At 42.1% G+C, this 23,619-nt stretch overlaps 1 protein-coding gene across 10 annotated transcripts in view; it reads left to right on the top strand.

The window, feature by feature from the left end:
- The window catches only part of DIP2C (disco interacting protein 2 homolog C), a 464,954-nt gene that overhangs the window by 337,411 nt on the left and 103,924 nt on the right, over positions 1 to 23,619 (top strand). For all 10 annotated transcript variants that reach the window (XM_059729168.1, XM_059729169.1, XM_019498679.2 and 7 more), the window contains 7 exons: positions 5,016 to 5,126; positions 18,074 to 18,197; positions 18,563 to 18,672; positions 20,762 to 20,864; positions 21,239 to 21,303; positions 22,967 to 23,060; positions 23,231 to 23,350. In XM_059729168.1, coding sequence (XP_059585151.1) covers positions 5,016 to 5,126; positions 18,074 to 18,197; positions 18,563 to 18,672; positions 20,762 to 20,864; positions 21,239 to 21,303; positions 22,967 to 23,060; positions 23,231 to 23,350 — 727 coding nt within the window. The remainder of the gene's footprint in view (positions 1 to 5,015; positions 5,127 to 18,073; positions 18,198 to 18,562; positions 18,673 to 20,761; positions 20,865 to 21,238; positions 21,304 to 22,966; positions 23,061 to 23,230; positions 23,351 to 23,619) is intronic.

Genomic DNA, 23,619 nt, shown 5'->3' on the forward strand with positions numbered 1-23,619 from the left:
GCTCGGTGACTGGCCACAGGGGGGGAACCCAGGTGCCCCCCCAGACGCAGGAGACCCAAAAGTGCTTGTGGTCTGCTTCCGGGTCTGCTGCTGAGCACACTGGGGAGCCCCCCACACTCCTGTGGGACAATCCATGCGGCCCAGCATCACAGCATTCACAAGCTGCCTGCTACCTTGAGGTACGTAGAAAAAACATTTAAAGCTGTCTCTATGTCTGAATCGCCGAATCTTTCTGAATCTCTCCAAATCGATTTGGAGGGTTCCGATTCGATTCGGAGTGATTAAAGGGTCCTCTGATTTGATTCAGATTCAGAGATTTGGCCACCAAATTGGGCCGAATCTCCATCAAATCGAATCAGGGACCAAAGCTTTGCACAGCTTTAGTAAACATCCCCATCTTCTCTGTTTCCAACTGTCAGGCTTTTTCTAGTCTGGATGAGAGAATGACAGTTGCAGAAAAGCATATTTAATATCTGCTAAAATGGCTGTTGATCTAAGCTGGCGTGGACAGCTGCGGTGAAACCAGTCTTCAGTACTCTCTTTCAGGTTGAGAAGAGATCAGGGTAGACTTTTAAACATGGCTGTTCTCCTAATGCAGATAACTTGATGTCTGCCCTGTGTAATGTGAGCATGCTAATATAAGCCCTACTGCCCCTTAGGGTTTTGAAAGACAATTGCTTTGTAGCTATAAGAAGATACAGAAGTTGGAACTGGAAGCTCTGCATTCCTGTAACTTACTCATTCAAGTGTATCCTCAAAAAAGAAAAGTGCACCCACTGTCCATAAAGCCTCCCATAACTGACCTTTGCAAAACTTAGTCACTGATCTCAAATTTGTTGCCCTTGAACCATAAGCAGAACATGTATGCATATATGTACATGGTATTTTCTGCAGGGTGGGGATTTAAATAAATGCTTCCCAAAAGAAAAAGGATTTAAACAAAAAAAAGGCTAGAAGCACTGTGTTTCCTATGCTTCTTTCAGAAATAAATCATAAAAAATTAAGAAGTCTCTTGATGTTTAATTTAAATCACTTCCCACAGTGGCATTTAGCCAAGAGTAATCTGAAAAATCTCTGTTACTTGATTTACAACTATATGCTTAAGGAACAGCAGGAGGGACACTGTGCACTCATGTATAAACCTACAAAGAAACCTGTGAATGAAAGGCTGTTATCTATATATCATATGTTGACTGACCATCTTTGTATCAGTTTACTGCACAGTGACCCTTGACATTTCCTAACACCTAAAGAAGAATTTGTGGGCGATTCAGACTGAGAACTGAATGTTTAGCAAGAGTGAGACAAGTACAGACTTCCCATCATTTGGACAAATTGCAGTTCTTCTAAAATAAGTCTGTCTAGATTACAGTGAAGTAAGATGTTTATAGCTAAATAGTGAAAGCATATGCTTTGCATTGTATAAATATCTTGCTTTGCATCTTTGTGTAACAGAAACATGATAATTTAAAGCCACTCCAAGTTGAAGATGAGGTACTATTATACTCCTGATGTTTGAGCATTTGTTCTGTTTACTTTTCCCTTTGCAATGACACAAAAGCCTTCTGACCTCTTTGAAAAAAGCTCTTTTCCAAATAATACAAATCATGTGACAACAGATGAGTGTGTGTTTATACCACTAAATTAAATACAGGTGGATACTTGTAATCTTTTCTAAATGAAAGAGAAATATTTCCATATGGTAATTATATAGAAAACTTGGAAAGGCCTTGTCTCCTTTAGATGACTTTTTTAACTCTGCAGTCTCTTGTTTCCATTATTAATGAAGTTCTGCTACCTCGCTTCTCAGTTTCTTTTGTTTGAGCCCACAGATAACTGTGGAGAGTGTGCGTGTGTGCTTGCACATGCATGTGTTTCTAGGTTAGTTAGAGTGAAGCAACGTTTGCCTGAAACACTCATTACAGAGTTGACCCTCCGTCACCCTTACCCATTGTTTGCGTTCAGTGAAAATTAAACAGAGTTCTGTCAGATACCTATTACTTATCCAAATGTTTGGTTTGTTATTACACATAATACATGTATATTTTGTTTTCCTCCTGTCTTAGTCTTTATTTTTGGTACAGTTCTTTTAGTGATCAGTGGCTTTCAAGGAAGCCTTAGAGAGGCCTCACTTCCCATTGGATCTTAGTATGAGTTACACACCAAACTCCCTTAAGCTCTTCAACAAAATTTACAGCCAGAATCTATTCTGCCTTCATTATTAGCTTCCTGGGCACTGATGTACTCCCAGGGTTTGTACCCAACTTTACCTGAATAAATCGACATCTTCCGTGACTTCATTAAACCATTTAACAGCAGAAAGTAGCATCCTTCCTTCCACCCCTTTGTCAGCATGTTGTCTCTCTAGGTTGTAACTTCTTCAGGACTGAGACTCATTTTAGCAGCTGTAAAAAGACGTTTATAAAAGCACTCCAATTTCTCCAAAATTAAAGCTTTGTGCTAGATGGCTTATGAAATAAGACCAATGGAAACTGATCCAGTAACTTTCATCCAAAGTCCTAAAGGTCCACTTTATTTTTCACTGAAGTTATTGCTACAATCCTCAGCTGGCAGTGCACAAGACTTTCCAAGTGAAATTGGTTAGTCGGTTTTAGTAGTTCAAGCTGGGAAACATAAAAAGGTAGGGTTAGGAATGAAAGAAAAGTAGTGCAGCCAATCAGTAGGAAAAATCACTTAAGAAAAGGTAAGATTACACATTTCCTTAACCTGTCCTTAGCTACTCTCTAAAGTAGTCTCAAATTAAACAGTAGCTTTTCCTATAACAGAGACTTTCTAGGTATGTGAATTTAATAACTCTATTTCTCAGTTTAGCTACAAATTAGTTTTAATCATTTCAGTTGTACTACATTTGGTTTAGGTATTACATACCTTTTAAAAGCTGTCCCTTACTTTGACATAAAATAAACAAGTGACGTGTGAAGTTACACAGAGCAGAGCAGTTTAATAGCTTGGTTGAACATGCTTGGTTGCTTCCCTGCTTCTTTGTCTGAAGATGCTCAACAGCTTGAAATTCTGAAAGGTCCATCTCACTGAGGTCATAGAAATCCTGAAAACACTTGAAATATAAAGTTAACAGAGCCTTTGAACCTATGGGAGGTTGAAATAGTCATCTTCACAAATATGTGTGGCTCTGGTAGGTATCAGAATATCACAGATTAAACTCAGTAAAGAAGTCAATGAATTTTAATATGCTCTAACCCATTGAGTCTTCTCTAATATGTATGTGCATTTGTAACATCTTACTTAGCCTTGTAACTAAGTTACCAGCAGTATTTTTTAATTGTTTAGGTCATGAAAGTAATGAAAAACACCTCCGAGTAAACTGAAACAGACATTTAGGTAGACATTAATTACTTAAGTTAGAAGTTAACATGGAGGCTACATCAATGTCCTTACTCTTGCAAAAAGAACTGTGAGATCCATAATAATTAGCAGTCTACTGAACTTGAGAAGCGGCTGCCAATTTAGTGGGCAGATCCCAGGGCTGGTCACCATTTTTACAGGCTGAGCGCGGTGGGGCCCTGCCATGCTTGTGGGTGAGGTGCCCTGGCAGTCCTGCTCTTTCCCGCAGATTGCCACATGGCTCAAAACCGCAGCTTAATCGGGGTAATTAAGCTACGGTTTTGGACCATCCCCGAGCAGCACGCTCCATGATTTTGGAGGGCTTGCTGCAAAAAAAAAGGAAAAAAAACTTAATGGCAAGCAGAGAACAGGCCAGAAAGCCATGCAGTCTTAGAGCATGGGGGGAAGGTAGAGGAGGGAGGGGGGCAGGACAGGGCTGTTGACAGCAGGAGGTGTGAAGGCAGGCTCTATGCCTCCTGCTGCTCCCTCTTCTCCCCTCTACCCTCCCACCTGTCCTCCCCGCTCCTCCTTCCCCTGTGCTGCAAGACTGCAGGACTTTCCAGCCTTTTATCTGCTTGCTGGTAAGGTGTTTGGTTTGGTTTGGTTTGGTTTGTTTTTTTTTTGCAGCAAACCTGCCAAAATTGTGGAGCCTACTTTTTTTGCAGTGCCCACCCAAAATCACGGTTTCTGCAAGAGTCACACAGTCGCAATTTCTGTAGTAGGTCCCTAATAATAATACATTGGATTGTCTATTAGATAGCTCATTCTCACCTTTCACCCCCCCCCCCCCCCCCCCCACTAATGGATGTAATGCCATTGCCTGCAGATGGACATAGTGATATGCTGGACAACTCTTCAGTAGATCTCAGAAGAAAGAGGGCTACCTAGGAAGCACACAAATGGTTCTGTAAGGCAATTGAGCCTGCCTCAGAGTTTTGCCCAATACGTCAGGATCTAAATCTGCTTGGTTCACAGAATCTGGAAGAAGGATAGGAAGCTCCTTGCCTTCAGGGGCAGGACTGTTTCTGAAGAGAACTGATGAAAATGTTGCTGTTGTACTTCAACAGTTATGCAGGAGCCACTCATTGTTACAGGCTGAATGAGCCTACAAGCAGTTGAATTTATGGAATCTGACAGACAGGCAAAGCACACTGCAGAGTGCTTGACATAATGCATAATGGTGCAGTATGTCAGGTTAATCCGAATGGTCATAAACCCATTTTATTTTTAGTAACTTTAAAAATTGATACAATTAGGTTGCCAACGTTTCTGTCTACAGTTCCATTAGTCACATTGACTTCAAAATTAAACATCAGTCAAGCCATCAATAAACCAAAGGACAGAAGAAATCCACCATCATTTTGAAAAGCAACAATGCCTTAAACTTACATAAACACACTTCCCAAGGAGAAAAGCCCAAAAAAGAAACATCAGTGAGAACAAACTCCTCTGAATTGTCATTCCTTTCCCTCAAATATGCAGATGGACCTCTGCTGATAAAGAAACCTTATGCAACAAAGTCGTCTAGTTCACAACACCTCTCTGAATATTAATATACCTCTGCAAAAGGGAAGCTCTGCTTTTATTGTTCCTGAAATATGTAGTAACATTTACATTGTAGAAAATGTTTAATGGCTCTCTCTTTGTTTCAGGTAGCACTCGTATTTCCTAACAATGATCCTGCTGCTTTCATGGTAGCATTTTATGGCTGCCTATTGGCGGAGGTTGTCCCTGTCCCTATTGAAGTGCCACTTACTAGAAAGGTAGGAAACTAAATCTCTTCTCTATACTGCATCATAATATTTGTCAGAGTGAATCACCACTGAACATAGCTATCGAGTAAATGTCTTATTGTAAGTGGTTCTGTATCTGATGACCAAAAAAATAGTACTGCAATGTGAATTGTTATATATAACTTTTCCATTTTAGTAAGGGATCATTTCATTGTTTTTCACTTGCTTATTTTTAATTGCAGACAATATAAGCCTTGTCTACACTAGGGAAATTTAGCAAAATATCAATTCCCCCAATGTTAGGGTGTGCAGCCTCCTGCCATGAGTGCTGTAAGTTCTGTGTTGTATAACCAGGCTTTAGTGCATGTCTACACAGTGATTTTAAAGTAGTGATGCCAACCAGTATTTTGCCTATCCTGTTCATTTGCAGCTGAAACAATTATAGCAGTTTATGCTAAATTTCCCTGATGTAGAAGAGTCCCTGGAGTGTGTCAAATTGCCCTTAATCAGATCTCCTTGCTGCTAACCGGAAGTATTTCATATCTGATGTTGATTCAGTCATGCAGCCTAATTGACTATCAAGTTGCCAGTATAACAAGTCTGGTAGTTTTAAGTTCAGCTCTGAATTGTGAGGGTGGGTCACTTATACTGGCACAGTGCATGCTGTATTTTTTCTAAAGGTTTGAATTTCCAAGGCTCTCAATACTAAAGGGTTATCAATCCCTTCAAATTCCATTTTGTCTTGTACCTCGGAGCTGGAGCTAGAGCTGGAGCTGGCAGCCAGGCCTCCTGGAGTTGTCAAAAACTTCCCATTACAAGACTTGCTGATAACTTTAGCCAAACTCTTTAATCATGCTTCAAATAGTAATTTTGAAAAAAAAATTCAACCCAAGTGTTCAGACATGTCTGAGAACAAGGCTAGGGAAGCCGTCATATTTTTGGCCACATTAAAAATAAATAATCCTTGGACATTTCCTTTGAAATGCTGTAGTACCTCCAAGCTTTGGAGCTGGTGCTTGAACTCTGGCAGAGAAGTAATGTTTGTGTCAGGGAACCTTGCCATCCTCATGAAAATCTGTCTGAAATTTGGCCAAGTAACTTAAGCCTTAGAAATGAGTTTGCACAGGCTCAGAGCCTTGCTATGTTAACAACTGGAATCAACTTTTATCAGCATCTAATGCTGGCCAAACTGTACACCATGGTGCAAACCAGCATGCTTCAGCTGGCAGGTACGGTGTTCCAAATAGGCTTTCACTGGAATAGCTGCTCCCAGCCACTTTGAGCCGGGCAGAGGACAGTCATCCAGGCCTGAGTGTAGGGAACCTGTCTCTTTTGGATGTTCAGTGACCATCGTCCTGACACCAAAGCAGGGCGGGGAAAGAATCCGTCTGAACTGTATGCACATTGGGGCACAGGGCACACTAAAAAGGGGGAAAGGAATAGACTGAGAGTTCCAATCTCTTATGCTATTCTCTGTGTTTTACCTGCCATGACACAAGGATTAAAAGCCTATGGGATAAGTATTAATACTAAAATGAATTGCTACTGGTTGGGTTTATTTTAGAATGCCTGCTACCACACACTACTCTCTAAACTATAAAATCCAGCTGTCCAAGTAAATATCCTATGTCAAAATAATTATTTCCCTTTGTTTGACTGAATCTCTTGATTATTTTTTCATGAACAGTTGAAGGTTTGGGCTGTTTAAATCTCACCAAAACCATTCTATACTAAATAAAATATGAAGTTAGCACAAGAACTGAAGAGTTACTGCCATCATTTAAAAAAAGGGACTGGATGATCTTTTATAAATGAAACTTCACATTCACAGAGCATATCTAACTGCAGATATTTCTGCATTTGCTTATATATAGCAGGAATTAGAGTGGAAGAAATGAGATAAAAATCATACTTCATGAGCAGTCCCAGAAGGAATACCTTTACTTGGGCATTTGCTTCTGGCTTTGGTTGGAAGATGTCATATGTGTCATCCCACAATGGCCTAGCCTGTTCTTTTATACTCCTCCCTGTTATTCGATTTCTTCACTGCATGCTTCAGTTAACACTGGCTGTGTGCATTTTGTAGCCTGTTTGTTGGACGAAAGAGATATGAACCAAGTAGGTTGGTTACACAAGAGGTAAACAGTAGGCCAGCATGATGGGTGTGGTAGACATGATTATTTATACCCAATAGCATGTATTGAGTATAGATTAATGTTTATGGTTTTACTCACCTACAAATTTCCTTTGCTCTAATGCATGATTATAGCTTTTTAGACTTAGCAGAATTCTTCTCTGTTTCAATGTTAGGAAAATGCCCATCTGTATCTGCCCCTTTCCAGCTATCACTTATCCTGCCTTGCATTTCCAAGATACCCAGAGTCAGATGTAAACTCTCTCGGGGTGTCTTGACAAGTGCTCTGGGGGGCAGGGCTTTAATTAGAATGGGTCCGAGAGCTGCTCTAAATAAAGTGCCCACAGCGTCTCGTGTATTCAGCAATCTGTTCTTCAAAATGGAGGCGGGGGCACTTTAACTAAAGCTTGTTTGATGAGCTTTAGTTAAAGTGCCCTCACTGCCATTTTGCAGTGTGGGGATACTAAATACACAAGATGCGGTGCTGGATCATTAGCTTGCTCGTTAGCACGCTTCAGCAGACTCTTGAATCAAGTCTTCTCTGATGCGCTGTAATTACGGTGCGTTGGAACAGTGTTCCTGCATGTCTACAGGCACCCTCCGTGGCTCAGGACAGCTGTATGGCAAGTAGTCTGTCTAGAATGGGCAGGACTGAAATTCCCAAGAGACACTGGGTTGCCTACAGTTTACTCTGTAACATCCCTTAATTGTTAGCAGGGACCTGGGAATCTGTTTTCATATAAGTCTTGTATACATTTGGATAAATTGGGTATAGTTCTTTAAATTGGGGTGTGGTAGGAGAATTAATGATTGAAAAAGTGGAAATGCAGGTTCCCTTGAAATACACCAGCAGCAAGAGCCTATGGGACTTCATGTGACAATAGCGTCAACAGAGGGTTTTTAGATGGGGGGGTTTCCATTAATTTTTCCTTCCTCTAACATTCTGCAGTGTCATAGATAAAAATTGTCCCCGTTTAGGAGAGCTAAGCACACCTTTTTTGTACACATTACTCGTTGTTTTTATCTATTCTTGTCTTTTAAAATATGTTCCTTATCTCCAAATGCTCTTATTTATGTTTTTCAAGCACTAGTAAATTTAGGTATAGGTATTCTGCAGTATGTGTCTTTCTGCAGCTGTGCTAGTTGGTTGCTGGTCAACTTCTGTCTGTGGAGAACTGGAAACTCTCCTTTTCTTTATACATATTTTTCCTTTTCTCCCTATATAAAAGTACATCTAGGGACTAGAAAATTGCCATTTATATGATTCAGGATTTTGGCTTTCAAAATATTGATTTCCCCCATGCCTTGCCTCTTGAAAGCCATGTACAGTACTGCATTCTTTGTGTATCCTCCCTGGATTCTGCTGGTTAATAGGCTTGTTACCCACCCTACAGGGAGCATCTCTTAACTCACTGATGCCTATTTGTAATAAGGAGAACAACTGTTTTAATGTCGCACCATCTATATTGTCTTTGTGACACATGTTTAGACTCTGTGACATGCTTTGACTAAAAGGGTCACTGCATAAATATTTCTTTCCCTTCTTGTTTTTGAGTGATAAAGCTCATATACCAGAATGGATGACACTGAGGCATAGGAGAGCCTGTTTTCTGATTAAAAAATCATGTGCTTATAATCATAACTAGGGAAAATCTAATATGAAGGGCATTTGCTAGACCATCCTTTCTTGCAGAATAAGCTGCTTCTGAAGTAATATAACTAGAAGAGAGCACTGGTATGTGAAAGAGGATGGACTGTATTTAGGGGGTTGGAATATCTGCTCTAGGACACATCTAATGCATGCATTCCTAAGGCAAAAAGCTGTTCTTCAAAAGCTCTTTTTTACAAGTACCAAGGAAGACAGGGCTACCAAGGATAGCAGTCCAGGAGGGAGATGAATTCCTTTCTTGAAGCGATGAAATTATCTTAATTCTCCCTTCAGTTTGGAGATGGATCTTAATGTCACTAGCAAGCCCAGCCCCAGTGTTTTTCTAGTATATGAACCTTTGCAGTAACTGTTTTTCGGCTCAAAGGAATTGGTTCATCTCATCTCTTGTTAGTTACATTGATAAATGTGCTGGTACCACATATGCCTTTAAGGAGTCTGAGTCTACATGCTTGCCTACATATTATAACAAAAAACAGTATATTTAAAACTGGCATAAAATGCTATACATTTACATTAAGTTATGACTGGTCACGCAGTCCATTCAGAGAAACACAAATGTTAATTAATTCTATGTCCATAGCCCATGCTGATTAATTCTGCTGCCTCCTTCACTACTCCAAGCCCCAATGTCATGCTCCTATTTCTAGGTTGCCTGTGCTCCTTGTCAGCTGCCCACTGAGCAGAATTCATGGTTGAAATGACCACAAGAAATGACATGCCTACCTTTCTCCCACTTCCAGCAGAGAGATCCCACTTCTTCCCATTATTCCTAAAAAAGTAGACTGCCACAAACAATTATTGCCCTATTTTCAGCAAGTTGTTTATAGCTGATTAAGATGTCAGAATTTGATGTGCTTGCCCACATGGTTAGATACTAGAGCCATTCATTTCTGATGGGGCAGGTTATTAATTGCTCTTAGAGCTGGTTGCGAAGGCTACTTCTATTTTTTTTCCCCTATAACTCTTTGAGATTTTGTTCAAAAAGTTAAGGATTTTCCCTTGATTCTCCTTCACTTCTGGCTGTGTTCAAAAAGGAATGAACTCCTAATCTGCCCTCTGGACTGCTTGTTTTCTATCTGCAGGTTTTCATTAGGGTGAGAACGTGCAGGAGGAGCAGGCAGCGTGGTCCAAGCCAGTTTGCAGTGTTCTCATTGAAGAATGCTAATACCACATAACTTTCAGATTATTGACTTGTCTTACATCTATCTTGCTTTTGCTTGTTGATGGGTTTTCCTTATGCCAGACGATCAGGAAAGTTCAACATTTCATTTTAGACATGCTGCTCTTTGTTGGATAGGAATATGCATTGTTACAAGGAGAGTAACCCATAAGAGTTCACTGTCACAAAGAAATATTCCTTCCAGAGCACTTTGTAAGCCATGTTCACACAGTACAGAAATGCAGCCACCTGTGGGTCTTTCATCCACACATCGAATTGTCACATTATGCAACAGGCACTGATGAAAGCCTTGTTCCAAAAGTCTTTAGGGACCTCTTAATGACTACCTAGAGCAGACAGGACTTCTGGTGTGTTTGATTTGAAAGGTTCTTTTTGGATGTGTGCATACATGCTTGGCCACTCTCTACAGACACCACATTTTATGTACCTCAGAATAAAATACTGAGCTGAGCCCCTAAGTAATTTGTAGTGGTGGTATGAAGGCTTTAATTCTATTCTAAACTGTAGCTGGTGGCCATTTCTGTCTCTTAGGATCTTTAACAAGCCCTCTCTGCCTACACAGTCTGGACTGGATCAATTCATTTGTTGAAATTGGAGATTGGAACCTAAAGGTTTCATCCTTCCCACCAGATTCAGCCTCATAAAAGGTCTGTGGGGATTAATATGTTGTCTCTGCAGGGATTAACATGTTTTCTCACCCTTCCCTCCCTACCATCCTCCCCCCACCCCCAACCCCCAGTCAAAATGTTTCCTCAGTCGTGCTCGGTATACTAGATTTTGGCATGCTGAGTACTGTCGTGTCTTGCCCGTCTCTGATGCCTCTTCTTTAGCTCATCATTGACCCTCTCTGTCACAGAGCAACATAGGCCATAAGTCACAGTGGCTTTCCACTCACAGTGGTCTGAAGCGATTGATTCCTAGCACTGGCCATCGATGCACAGCTCAAAGAAAAACCTTCGTGAGCTACGCATCAATGGCCAGTGCTAGGAATCAGTTGCTTTGGACCGCTGCAAGTGGAAATCCACTGTGAAGCAGGGCCTGTGTTGCTTTGAGCTGGAGAGGGCCAATGATGAGCTAGAGAAGAGGCATCAGAGGCAGGTAAGACAAAATGGTATTCAGCATACCAGTGCCAGCTCAACCGAGTTTGTATGTGCAACTTGCTGGAGGGTCATGCATCGGACTCCTCAACCACCCAAAAGCTGTGGTGGTACCTGGTAACCTACCAAAGGCACAATCCCCATGGTCTCCTGAGACTGATGGCTGCCAATGATGGTGTTAACTGTTGTGTTGGAGAAGCTCGTGAACATAACTAAACAAAAGAGCTCCAAACAAGTCTTAAAAACACAGTGTTTTGTTCTGCATTTCTTTGCAGTGCAGTAGAGTGTTCTTATTTAGGATGTTTCAATTTACTGGTGAGACAGGACATCTTCATGCAGATGTGGTTTCTCTGCCTTAAATACCTGTTTCGTTTTTCAAGATTGCACATGGTACATACTACATTCTCTTTTGTCCACAAGGAATGTTGACTACTAGGTGCCTGAATCCAGGAGGATCAGTGTTGTAGGACCTGGAGGTTTTTCTTGTTGCACGTAAATTAAGCCAGGAGTGTCAAACTTACTCAGTTGCCTGAGCCAGATCCAGGCTGAGGAGTTCCTTGCAGGCTGGATCTGGACCCACCTCCGGTGGTGGGGTGAGCAGCACTATGTCAACTCAATGACTCAAGGAGCTACAGGAATTAACATGTTGTCTCTCCCTTCCTTCCATCTCTCCCCCCCCGGCCCCCCCCCCTTCTCCACTGCTAAAACATGTCCCCAGTGGGGCTTGGTATCCTAAATTTTGGCAGCAGGCCCCATCCCTGTTCTCCCCACCCTCAAATTCTTGGACCTGTTAGGAGCCCCACAGGCTGTATGACATGGTTCCTTGGACTTTTTCCAGTCCATAGGTTATATATTTGATGTTCTTGCATTAATCTGTCAACTCAAACTAGAGGTATATTTTGACATTTGCCAGCTTTCATCTAAGCACAGGGGGTCAAAAGTGTAGCCCACAGAGCCCTGTCATCCAGCATGCAGTGCTGTTTGTGGGTCTTGGACTGGCCTGCATGTAGTGTGCAGCAAGGTTCCCTCTAAGGTGCATGCATGTGCGGCTGCACACAACTAAAAGTGTGGTCGTGCACAGCCTTTTCAAAGCTGTGCACCAGGAGAGGCTGGGAAGGAAGCTTGGCATGGGCTCCCCGGCTCCAGGGAAGTGTTCCGCTCCCCCGCATCAGGGCTGAGGAGTGGAGCACTTCCCCGGAGCTGGCAGAGCCCGTGCCAGCCCCCCGTCCCAGCTTCCATCCCTGTCTTGCCTCATCTCGGGAAGGAGCCGTTGCCTGCCCCAGTGAGCCTCCGCCGGCTCCGGGACACTGCTCCGCTCCCCTGCATCGCGTCGGGGAGCGAGGAGGCACATGGCATCGGGGCCGAGGAGTGGAGCAGTGTCCCGGAGCCGGCAGAACCTCACTGGGGCAGGCAGCGGCTCCTCCCCAAGGTGAGGCAAGGCAGGGATGAAAGCTGGGGTGGGGGGCCGGCATGGGCTCCGCCGGCTCCGGAGAAGTGCTCCACTCCCCAGCCCTGATATAGGGGAGCGGAGCACTTCCCCAGAGTTGGGGAGCCTGTGCCAGGCTCTGGCTCCAGCTCCTGACTCTGGCCCCTGGCACAAGCTCCCGGCTCCTGCCTCCAGCCCCTGGCCTCTAGTCCCCAGCCTCCAGCCCCTGGCCCCAGCCTCCAGCCACTGGCTCCCAGCTCTGGCCCCTGGCTCCAGCCCCCGGCCCTCAGCCCCCTTCGGTAAGTGTCTCACGCCAGACCAAGGCAGCGCACTCACGGACCGAGGCAGCGCGCTCACGGACCGCTGCTCCTTAGAGGAAACATTGGTGCTCAGAGTCCATCTGGCACCAGATGCACACAACACGGAGGCTGGAGCCAGTGTGCTGCATGCAGCACACGGGGTCAGTCTGGAGCATGTATTACATGTGGCACCTGTGCTGGACCAGCCTTGCATACTGGATCCAGGTCTCATCTAGATTGGGCTCCTAGATGAGTCCTACATGCTGGATCCTGTGTGCAGGGCCAGTCCAGCCCAGGCACCACATCCATCATGCAGACCTGCCTTGTGCATGTTGCATATGGTACACAATGCTGGAGCTGGTGCACATGCTGCAAGCAGAACATAGGGCAGTCCAGGGTGCATACTGCAACAAGCCTTGCTGGGCTAGCCATGTTCCCTGGATCTGGCACATGGCTTGTCTGTGAGCCCAATCCAGCCTGCAGACTGGCTGCAGTCCCTCATGTGGCCCCTGGGCCTGGACAAGTTTAACAGTTCTGATTGAACGCACTAAGTTCTAACATGTGAAGTGTAGCAAAAAGCCACCTTATATTTACATACCTTTGTGCTGCATGCAAGACTGCAACATGTTGGGTCACCAGGTTTAATATGCTTATGGTTGTCTGCCCTGTCACATCCTCCCATATCCCAGCTGTCAACACAAGCATTCAGCAGTGTTTTGGAGAATCAGAAAAAAACTTTTTCTCTAGGATACCTCAGTGCTGCTTCCAGGCTCCCTGTCTTTCAGTGCAGTGGAGTGCAGGCCCTCTCGAAGCTGTATGCACATGAACTAAATTTCCTCAGTGCTATCAATAACACTGAGAGCCTCATTTCTTTTCCCTTTGCATTAGCAACCACACTCCAGATTTGGTAATATATTGCAGCAATGTAGCATGTACGTTTTGTTTGCATGTGTTGAGAGAGCTTCAGCGGAGAAACATCCCTTACTGTTAAAAAGCCTGTGAGTTTTGAGCCTTTTACTTCCAAACTCCTACTGGCACATCTTCACTTGTTTCTTTGCAGAGTTAACTTAAGATCTTTTATGTGAGAGAATGTGGTCTGTGCCAGGGATGCTTGTGTTTAGCCAATTTAACAGGCTTTTGGCATGGAAAAAAGTATAACCCCTGAAACTAAGAGCTAAAAGGTTATGAAGCAAACCCAAGACTGTCTAGGATTGGTGAATGCAGTCCAGATCTCCCACGTACTCTTGTGTTATATGACTTTAAATACAATGTTATCAATTAAAATGAAAAAAAAAACCTACCGAAAAGAGTGGGCAAAAATTTGTAATGCTACTTGTTTATCAACTAGACGTGTTATGATATAAAATGCAGTCTGTTACTAGAATATCTAACACACAGATAGATTTTACCAAATAAAATATACATGACTCTCTCTGCTTGCATGTGAAATTTTATAAATTAATGAATGACTGTGAAGAGGAAATGCTAGAAAACAGTTGATCTACTAAGTGGGAACTGTTATCATCCTGCCTTATGGTGTTTGAAAGCCCAGAGTGGTTAATATGCGTTTCCTTTTCCTGTAAGCTTCTACAGCAGGGACGGGCAATTATTTTGGGTGGAGGGCCACTTACTGAGTTTTGGCAAGCCATCGAGGGTCGCATGATAGGCAGCCCAGGGCAGATTAATATTAATTTGCCAAATTTTTTAGGGGCCCCGTGGACTGGATAGAATTGCCTGGCGGGCTGCATCCGGCCCCCGGGCCACATTTTGCTCATCCCTGTTCTACGGCATTATATTTTTGTGTTATGAGCTGAACTTGACAGATCACTTTCTAGCTGATGTGTCTAGAAGGGATCACAACATTTTTAGCTTTCTATGAGCTGTACTCCATCTGGATTGACTTCCAGTTGGTCTCTGAGTGGCATTCAGTGTATTCATTTCTGCCTATAAAGTCCTAAATGAGCTGAAACTTGGCTTGGAGAATCTGCCTCTTTCCTAGAGCTCTGCTGCAACAGCTGAGATCATTTCAGCTGACATCTCCTTGCTTTAGGCCCTGCTCACCAACAACCCTTAATGAGTAAAGCCCTGAAGCATGTGCTTTGCTGAATCAGGCAAAGATTCTTCCTTTCCGTGATGGGCATCCTATTCTGGAACTTGTGGGACTTCCAGTTATGCTAAGCTATGGTTAAGCTAAGGCTTCAAAAGGGAGCCCAGGAAGAGCAGGCTTTAGTGACCTTTGAATGACTTGATGAGAGGTGTAGAAAAATGAGCAGGGAAGCTGGTACAAGAAGGAAATCGTAGGAGCAAAGTCAAATTAATGAGGACAGGTGTTGAGATAAGACTGAAGGGATCAGGTATGAATTTGGCAGAGACAAGTAAAAATAGGTACTTGGCAAAAGGACAGATAAATGATGACACAAACTTTGGTATTTGGGGTATAAATATAGGTGCTGTAGGGCTTGTTTCTTTGTTGCAACCTAGAGGAGTGCAATTAGTGCACAAATTGCTACCATGGGCTTGGGCAGTTTTAGTTGGTGAGCTGCTTACTAAACAAACCAGCTAGTGCACTGTCCACGTGACAGTAAACTTCTCTGAGCTTTCTCCGCTGATCGTAAATGTGAGTTTTTCTTTGGGTCAGACCTGGGCTCCGTGCAGCTGCTTAAAAGCCACAGGCTCTTGGGTTACACGGACCCTAGCAGCCTGCTCACTGAGAACGACAGTAAGCAGGAGGCTACCCAAACACATGCGTTAGAACAACAGGACTCTCTGTACTCCCTTTTCTAGTCCACCAAAGCCTAAGCCTGTTTTCTGGCTCTTGGGCAATGCTGCAATCTCTGTCTTTTTGCTCAAGATTTTGAAAAGAGTTGAGTCAAATGGAACATTCTTCCTGTTTAGTTTCTGACTGACGTACTTTAATAGCACTCTTTTTGTGCACGCTTCTAGATGTAGACAGACTTTAAAAACAATAATTAAATGCTATATTTTCCTGCAGTTCACTTGGGTTTTATCACCATCATCTAGGCCACTTAAAACCACAGTGGTTACTGGCAAATAATTATAAGTGTGTATGTGCGTGTGTCATTATTAGCAGCAAGTGTACCTTAAGTTCAATTAGCAAATGCCTGGTAGGTTGCTGGAAGGGGTAGAAGATGCAAGAAAGCCTAGGTAATTGCAAGGCGTTCCTTGTTCCTAGCTCCATGTGGCTTCTAAGCGTGTACAGTACATGGGTGACTGTTGCCACCTTAGGGGAGGCATGTGCTCCCCCAGCAACCAGTCAGCGACTGGGGGGAGGGGTACCCCTGCAGGCAATTTTGCCGTCTGGCGGGGGATATCTTCCCCGTCCCCCCCCTCCCCCCCACCAATCATGCTGACCGGGAAGCAGGTGTGGCACTCCCAGAAGTGGCCGCAGCGCTACATCCGGTGCTCCTGCCTGCCCATTGCCTAAGTGAGGAGCGCGTGCACCAGCGCTCTTAGGGGGTGCACGTGGAATTGTGGTTGATAAAAAGAAACACCTCCCCCCCCCCCCCAACCAAGGATGAGGAAAGAAAGGGTTTCTCTATGTTTTAGCCCAGTAGTGAGGGCATTTGTCCAGGAAACAGGAGGCACAGACCCTTCTCTTGTAGCTAAACCACTGCATCTTGCATTTAGTATTCCTTGGATAGACTGGATAAAGAGCAGTGAGGAAGTTTATGCCCCATTTGGGAGAAAGGGTCAAGGCTAGAGCCCAGCAGCCATCTCACTGAACCATGGTTTCTTTCTTCTGCCCCTGCATATCTCTACTCTTGGCTGTCCTGGATTCTTGCTGGCATCCTTTCAGTCCTACAATCCTATACATTCATACTTGTCGAGAGATACTGCAAGAAAGAACGGGCACGTCTCTGTGTTGTATTCAATAGGGTGGTAACTCCAGATGTTCTAAGACAGATCTCAGACTTACCCTGGATTCAGCGAGGACAGTGAAGTAACTGTTAGCAGCTTTACTTATGGCCATCTGTGCTGAAAGTCCTAAGATTACCTGGGCATGTCTACAGATTCATTAATGCACTTTAGCTAATGCGCATTAAATCTAATACCTCCACTGTGAGGTATTAGAAAAATGCTCATTAGCCTATTTTAATGTGCATTAGCAAAAGAGCATTTTTTTTGTGATGCTTTAATTTGCATTAAAATAGGCTAATACACATTAAAGCACACGTGTAGATGATCGTCTTGTTTTGTTCTGTGTTTTTTAAAGGGCATTTTTCCCCTCTACTCTCTGGACCGCTCTGCTTAAATTCATTTGGCTTAATAAATTACATGGAAAATTAGGTTGGGATCTGAGCTGAAAAATTCTGCTCTGTGTTTTCCTTCTGTCTTCATCTTTTGCTTTGCATTAATATAGTAGTAGCCACTAGTTGTTGCAGTTTCAAGTGTACTTTCTGGACTGTAACTGCAAGCTTCTCCAGGTTATTTTCCTGGGATCTCTCTTTTAAGAGAAGATTAGCAGTTGAAAAGAATTGACATTGATGGCTTAATACTTCCAAGAATCCTAACAGTATAGATGGCATGCTCATGAAAAAATCATGACAAGAAAATATATATATAAAGCAAACATAATGCTGTGGAGAGAGAGCATCTCTTGGGGAGCAAGTGTTCCTGCTAGTAAAGGCCATTTAAACAGCATCCCTAGACTTTAAAATCATTACATTGTGTTTTAACCTCCTGGCATAGATCCCCTTGATGAAATAAAGGAGTGTGCTTTCTCTAATGGAATTGTGAAGAAATGCAATGTCCTGAAATAAGAAATGACTTTTTATTGACAAAATTGACGGAACAAATTGGGCACAAGCAGTGGCACTGTCATCAGTGTGCATTGGTTATGAGTTGAAGGAGCCCATTTTCTACGCTGAGACAGCAGCTCAGGCTTTCCCACATAGAAACCTCTGTAACCTGAATTATTTCCTACTGGAGGTGTTTTGCATCGCCAGGAGAAAAATGAAGCCAGCATATCTCATAATGGATAAATGTAATAGGGTGATGGAGGAGAGCATGTCTAAATTATGGAATTCCCGTGTCGGGGAACTTGACTAAGGGAAGGAAAGATGGTTTTTGTTTCCCTCCAAGATACTGTGTGACAACTACATGCAGTCATTTCTGATTAATATTTTTTCCTCCTGTTTTGTGATCAATTAGGATGCAGGTAGTCAACAAATAGGTTTCTTGCTTGGAAGCTGTGGAGTTACTGTGGCCTTGACTAGTGATGCATGCCATAAAGGACTGCCTAAAAGCCCTACAGGGGAGATACCACAGTTTAAAGGTAAGATAATTTTCACTTAAACTGCATCCTGTACAGAAAACCCACATGTGAATGTATACAGCAAATTTATAGAACATGTCACATTTACTTTTAATGGCCAAAGATAGAAATTAGTCTCAATATAGTAAGTACTAAACTAAGCACTCAAATGTATATACAGTAATATTATCATGTAAAATCCTCCTAGCCTTTCCCAGTAGGATTGTTTCTGTGAATAAAATGAGTATACTGAGTCAGTTATAATACACAGGCATAGAAAGCATCTAAAATAAACTTACGTGCAGAAGAATTATGTTCATTGGTGCTATTTTGCCAGCATTAACTCAGGAAAAGTTTTTCTGTGTCTCTATGTGATTGTTTTTCAGGCTGGCCAAAGCTGCTTTGGTTTGTAACAGAATCTAAACATCTTTCTAAACCACCTCGTGACTGGTTCCCACATATCAAGGATGCAAACAATGACACAGCGTACATTGAGGTGAGTTAATGAAGATTCGTTTTCCCTTTGACCAAGTGTATATGGCACTGTTGGATGCCATAAGATAAGCATAATTATCCTTTGGCTGTTTATAGAAACAAAGAGCATCCTGTTTAGCCTGCTGATAAGTAATCTCATTATAAATAGAACTGTGTACCGAATGCAAAAAGGTTAATGCAATGTTAAATCTGCATAGTTAACTTTCTTTTTCTCTAAACTTCTATAGCAGGGGTTTTCAACCTCTTTGGGTCAGCGTACCCTCGGCGGCCAGTTGAGAAGGCAGGAGTCCCCCTGTGGCCAGACAAGCGGGGGGAGGGGGTCCCCCAGCAGCCCAATGGCGACCACGGGTCCCCCACAGTTGATTGGCGGCTGCCGGTGGCAGAAGTGCCAGTGGCAGCGGCAGTACTTGCTGCTGTGTATCCTCTGAGGCCATTCCAAGTACCCCCAGTTGAAAACCCCTGTTCTATAGCATTTGGGATTCTGGTTCAATAATGCTTTAAAGTACAGACTTTACTCAAAACATGCACTTATTTTAAATGTTTTATGGAATCACAACCTTAAATATTAGTGACAGGTGCTTTACAAACAAATAAGAGGTACCAGGGTGGATACCCACAATTTTATACTTCCAGCTGCTTTTTTTCTGTGTTTGTTTTTTCATTACAGCTTTCATTAAATATAAACACAATTGTTGACAGTAAGGGTTTTGGTGTTCTTTTTGGAAGAGTGAGAACTATAAAATATAAATTGATGTGTTCTGGGCTTATCTTTCCTTTATCCTCTTAACACTGTTTTGCCCTAAACACAACAAGCTACGCATCAGGGATGGTAATAAAAGGCAAGAATAGTAATAAAAGGCAAGAATGCAAGGCCAAAAAATAATAAATCAGCTATCAAACTGATGTCTGCTGATATGGCTGGTTAATAATGAGCCATTGGTATTGGCCAAAAAAATCTTTATCAGTGCACCCCTGGTTTTGCATCCTTGATTAACATTTTCCCTCCTGTTCTGGAGTCCAAATTCCCTCCCCAAAGACTAAGTTCTGGATAAGAAATCAGCTTATCTTTTTGCCTTTGAAATTTCCATGTGTGGTGTTCTGCCTTCTACCTCCTCCCCATTTTTTTGAAATGAGATTTGCTTTGGATTCAATCATGTCAGCATTCCCAAATGAAGCTAATGCCCCACTCTGTTAAAAAAAAGTCAGGAGTGTATATTTCCTATCTTTGCACAGCTGCTAATGGAGAGTGGGGTGAAAGGAGCAGTAGATATTCAATCTTGATGAAAACTTTCATTGTGGAAAGAGATGAAAGATTTATTTTGTGGAATGACTATTTCGAATCTTCCCACTAGTGCAGCAAATAGTAAACATGCTGAAGGCTTCATACTCAGATCCGGGATTCTCCCCATGTGCTTGTCTTCCCTCAGTCCCTCCTTTGTTTTCCATGCTCGTGTTGTCAGTGCAGTTCTGATGCGTTTTGATGAGCGTGTCGGCCCCCCCACGAATGCGTGGAGCAGCCAGCTCCGCAGCAATCGCACTGGGCAGAGCTGTGTGCAGTTATCCTGTGCTCTGCTTGATGTCAGAAGGTGAAAGTTCAGCTTTATTAAGCTGCCTCAATAATAGAGCAGACAGCTGCAGAACAGGCTCAGAAGTATTTTTTTCTATTTTTTTTAAGTTATTTTCTGCCAAATCTAGCCAACATATTAGTCATTAATGACTCCTCATGTTTCAAACTTCTGCTGCTGCTTTTGCCACTGTGACTCAAAGGCACAGCTAGAATTCATATAAATGTAATTCTCCCACCCTTCCCAAGCTCAAGTAGCTGAAGTATTCCTGATACTAATTGTGGCAGGTTTCAGCCAAAAAAAGAGAACCTCTCTAGAGGAAAGAAAGTGGGCTTTAACAAAACCTGGTTTAAAACTTCCACTGTAGCTCTCTCCAGCTGTGAAATCTAACATAAATCATGAAATCCACCAGTTGGCTTATATTTCTCCACGTTAAACACTTTGAATCCAACTGTTGAATAATAGCAGCAGTGGAACTGTTTCATACAACGGTATGTTGAATCTTCAGTAATAACTCTCTTGCAGTACAAAACCTGCAAAGATGGAAGTGTGCTTGGGGTGACTGTAACACGAATTGCACTGCTGACCCACTGTCAAGCTCTTACGCAGGCATGTGGATATACAGAAGGTACGGAACGTGCTCCTTTACCTTCCTCCCTAAAACTGAAATCAAATTGTGTATTGTCTAACTGGGGTCTCTTTTAATATTTTATGTTAGGGCCATAGTAAATATTTCTCAGAATAAAAGTTAGAAATGAGGCATGCAACATGGTTTTAAAACATATTTAAGAAAAAAAGCATGCTTTAAGTATCTTTATTAAATATATCAAAGAGAAGGCAAATAATGGTCTAGCCAAGACAAAACTTTATTCTGAAAGTTGTGCTTTGAGGTCATCATACGGGCCACACAAAAACTTGTTCTGTTTCTATTTGCTAAGTGGGTTTCCCTTGAGTCTGTGCCATGCTCTCAAAAATAAACCATATTTTGTTTTTGTTGGACAGCTGAAACAATTGTGAATGTATTAGATTTCAAGAAGGATGTTGGCTTATGGCATGGAATTCTTACTGTAAGTAATTTATTTCCTTTGTGTGAACTTGTCTACTATGCTTGTTGCCATGAACAACTAGGATGTCCTCAGATTTCTTTTAACAAGTTTGTCTGGATTGAAAGCAGAGAGTTAGTCTGCTTTGCTACTTCTCTGTAAGCACACACTCTGGCGGGCTAAGTCACCTCCGTGTGTCATGTACAGTGCTTTGTTTGGCACTGTTATTGCCGAGCACAAAGTCCATTGCTGCTGTGTCCTTCTAAGACCTGAATTCTGTGTAGCGCCAAAGCAAGAGCATCAGTTCTATGTTATTTCAGTAAGACCTTCAAGTGGAATGACTATATTCCCACCGATAAGTCCCTCATCAGACAGAACTACTGCTACTAATCTGGAGACAGTTTTGCTGCAGTGGACTCGACAAGCTGTCTGCTCAGTACTTGAATATCTTTCAAAGCAAAGGCATGGCAGGTCATTGGTGTGGAGGCCCACATCTCTGTTTTTAAAGACATACAAGCATTCAGTTCAAGTTAAAGTTGCAGCTTATCCTGCTCCCGAATCAGTGGTGAAAATGTCTATTTATGAATAGTGCATATGCAAGAATCTGAGGCTGGGATTTCAAGGGATTTTTAGGATTTCAAGGGAAGCATTATACCTTGCCCTGCTGCTGTCGTTATCATAAAGAGACAGTGATGATGAAGCTTTAGAAACAAAAACATGTTACTAGTGTTGTCTGGAAGGCATTCATTTAATAAAGCTAAATGTATCATTTATTCTGAAAGCAAATATCCACCAGGGTGTTTTTTTTAATCCTTCTTTACCTTTTTTTTGGCATGGTCTGGTCTTAATGAGTTCTATGACTGATCTAAGAATATTTTTTTTTTTTTTTTTGAACCTTCAGTTGCAATACACTGAAAAGAGAAATATTTTCTATGGCCCTAAACCTTCAAACACACACATGGGGTGTCATTTGGGAGGCATAGCTAAGCTGGGTTCCCCAAACATGTACCACATATATCCTGTGCTGATATAAGTAAATCTCTGTGCCTTGTAGGAATTTACTTTCAGTGATAATGAATGATGTTCAAAACTTCCATTTTTAATGCTGTTATTTATTGATATTGTATGACAAATCACTATGGAAGATGAGTGCTTTGAAACATGAAATCAATTTGCTGCCTCTGGCTTATTTGAATTTCCTGTTGGTGTAGTTATTGCACCCAGGAGGGCACACAAAGCAACAACAAAGTCTCCCTGTGCCTGAAGAACAGTGTTTGTACCCGAAAGCTTGCAAAGAACAAATTTTTCAACTATTTAGTTGGTCTAATAAAAGATATCACATTTACCCAAAGAGTCTTGTCTGCCTATGCAACTTGTTGCAAACTTGTTCACAATCTACTGGGAGTGCTCTATTTTATAATGGGCCTAAAAGTCCCTTAATTTTTTTGTCTTTTGCTTTTTAAAGAAAGTAAAGGAGAGAAGAAATGAGGGGGAATCTCTTTGGAAATATTTTCAGCATTTCAGATATGTTGATGATTCTAAATTAGAGTCCTTAACTATGAACTTAGTGAGCTGTGTCATAAGGTGACATGCTATATATTTTTCCTATACCTAATATTCTTAATTCTTTTTTTTTAATATTCTTGTGTGTGAAAAAAAAATCCACATTTACTTTATTTAATTTCAGAGTGTCATGAACATGATGCATGTTATAAGTATTCCATATTCCTTAATGAAAGTGAATCCACTTTCCTGGATACAGAAAGTCTGCCAGTACAAAGGTAAGGACCAAGAGTACATGTTGGTATATTTTGAGTATCAGATTTGGCAATGCTAGTTCTTGATGCTATTGATTTGAATGCTGTTTACTATAACATGGTGAATGACTCATTTCCTAATTTTAAATTTTTTTCCACACAGTAGATTAGTAATCTTTTTGCTCTTATTTTAGCAAAAGTCGCTTGTGTAAAATCCAGGGACATGCACTGGGCATTAGTGGCACATCGAGATCAAAGAGATATCAACCTCTCCTCACTACGTATGCTAATAGTGGCTGATGGCGCAAATCCTTGTAAGTGATGCCTGTAAAATAAAACAGGAAATGAGTATCCTATTCTTTGTTTCATATCTGACATTTCAGACTTCAGTCACATTAGCAAAAAAATGTTTCACAGAAGCTTGAGGCGGCTGCAAACTATATGATGTTTATAGAAACAGTAATTCATTTTGGATTTTTTTAAACCTACTTTTCTTTAGCTAATCTTGCAGGAAACTTGGTATTCCACATAATGTAAGTTGCAGTAAATCCAGTTTTGTTTAACATGACAGCCATATGTAAAG

The sequence above is a fragment of the Alligator mississippiensis genome, chromosome 5 (assembly GCF_030867095.1).
Source record: "Alligator mississippiensis isolate rAllMis1 chromosome 5, rAllMis1, whole genome shotgun sequence".
Lineage (NCBI taxonomy): Eukaryota > Metazoa > Chordata > Crocodylia > Alligatoridae > Alligator > Alligator mississippiensis.